The sequence below is a fragment of the Myotis davidii genome, unplaced genomic scaffold (assembly GCF_000327345.1).
Source record: "Myotis davidii unplaced genomic scaffold, ASM32734v1 scaffold638, whole genome shotgun sequence".
NCBI classification, from domain to species: domain Eukaryota; kingdom Metazoa; phylum Chordata; class Mammalia; order Chiroptera; family Vespertilionidae; genus Myotis; species Myotis davidii.
Genome location: NW_006289391.1, coordinates 798,161 through 798,376, shown reverse-complemented (window position 1 = coordinate 798,376; position 216 = coordinate 798,161). Strand labels below are relative to the sequence as shown.

The following is a 216-nucleotide window of genomic DNA, read 5'->3' as shown; positions in this document are numbered from 1 at the left end:
CGCGGCCGCCGCGAAAGTGCAGCACGCCCTGCAGCCCACTCGGGCCGCCGCCCCTCCCCAGCAGCACCCCGGGCCGCCTCAGCCCGGACCTCAGTGTGTGCTGCCAGCCTAGCGACGGCGGCCAGCTGGGCACCAGCGCCTCCCTGTTTAGCTCCCCAGCCTCTCCCGGCCCCGGGTCCCCAGCGCCGGGAGACAGTGTCATAGGTATCGGCCCCT

At 74.5% G+C, this 216-nt stretch overlaps 2 protein-coding genes across 2 annotated transcripts in view; one reads left to right on the top strand and one right to left on the bottom strand.

Moving 5' to 3' along the window:
• ITGAE (integrin subunit alpha E) overlaps positions 1–216 on the bottom strand; it is a 46,357-nt gene that overhangs the window by 8,534 nt on the left and 37,607 nt on the right. The window lies entirely within an intron of this gene.
• Positions 6–216, top strand: part of GSG2 (germ cell associated 2 (haspin)) — a gene marked incomplete at its 5' end in the record, with an annotated part of 2,609 nt that continues 2,398 nt past the window's right edge. The window contains one exon of the mRNA XM_015562437.1: positions 6–215. Within this exon, the coding sequence (XP_015417923.1) occupies positions 6–215 (210 nt within the window). The remainder of the gene's footprint in view (position 216) is intronic.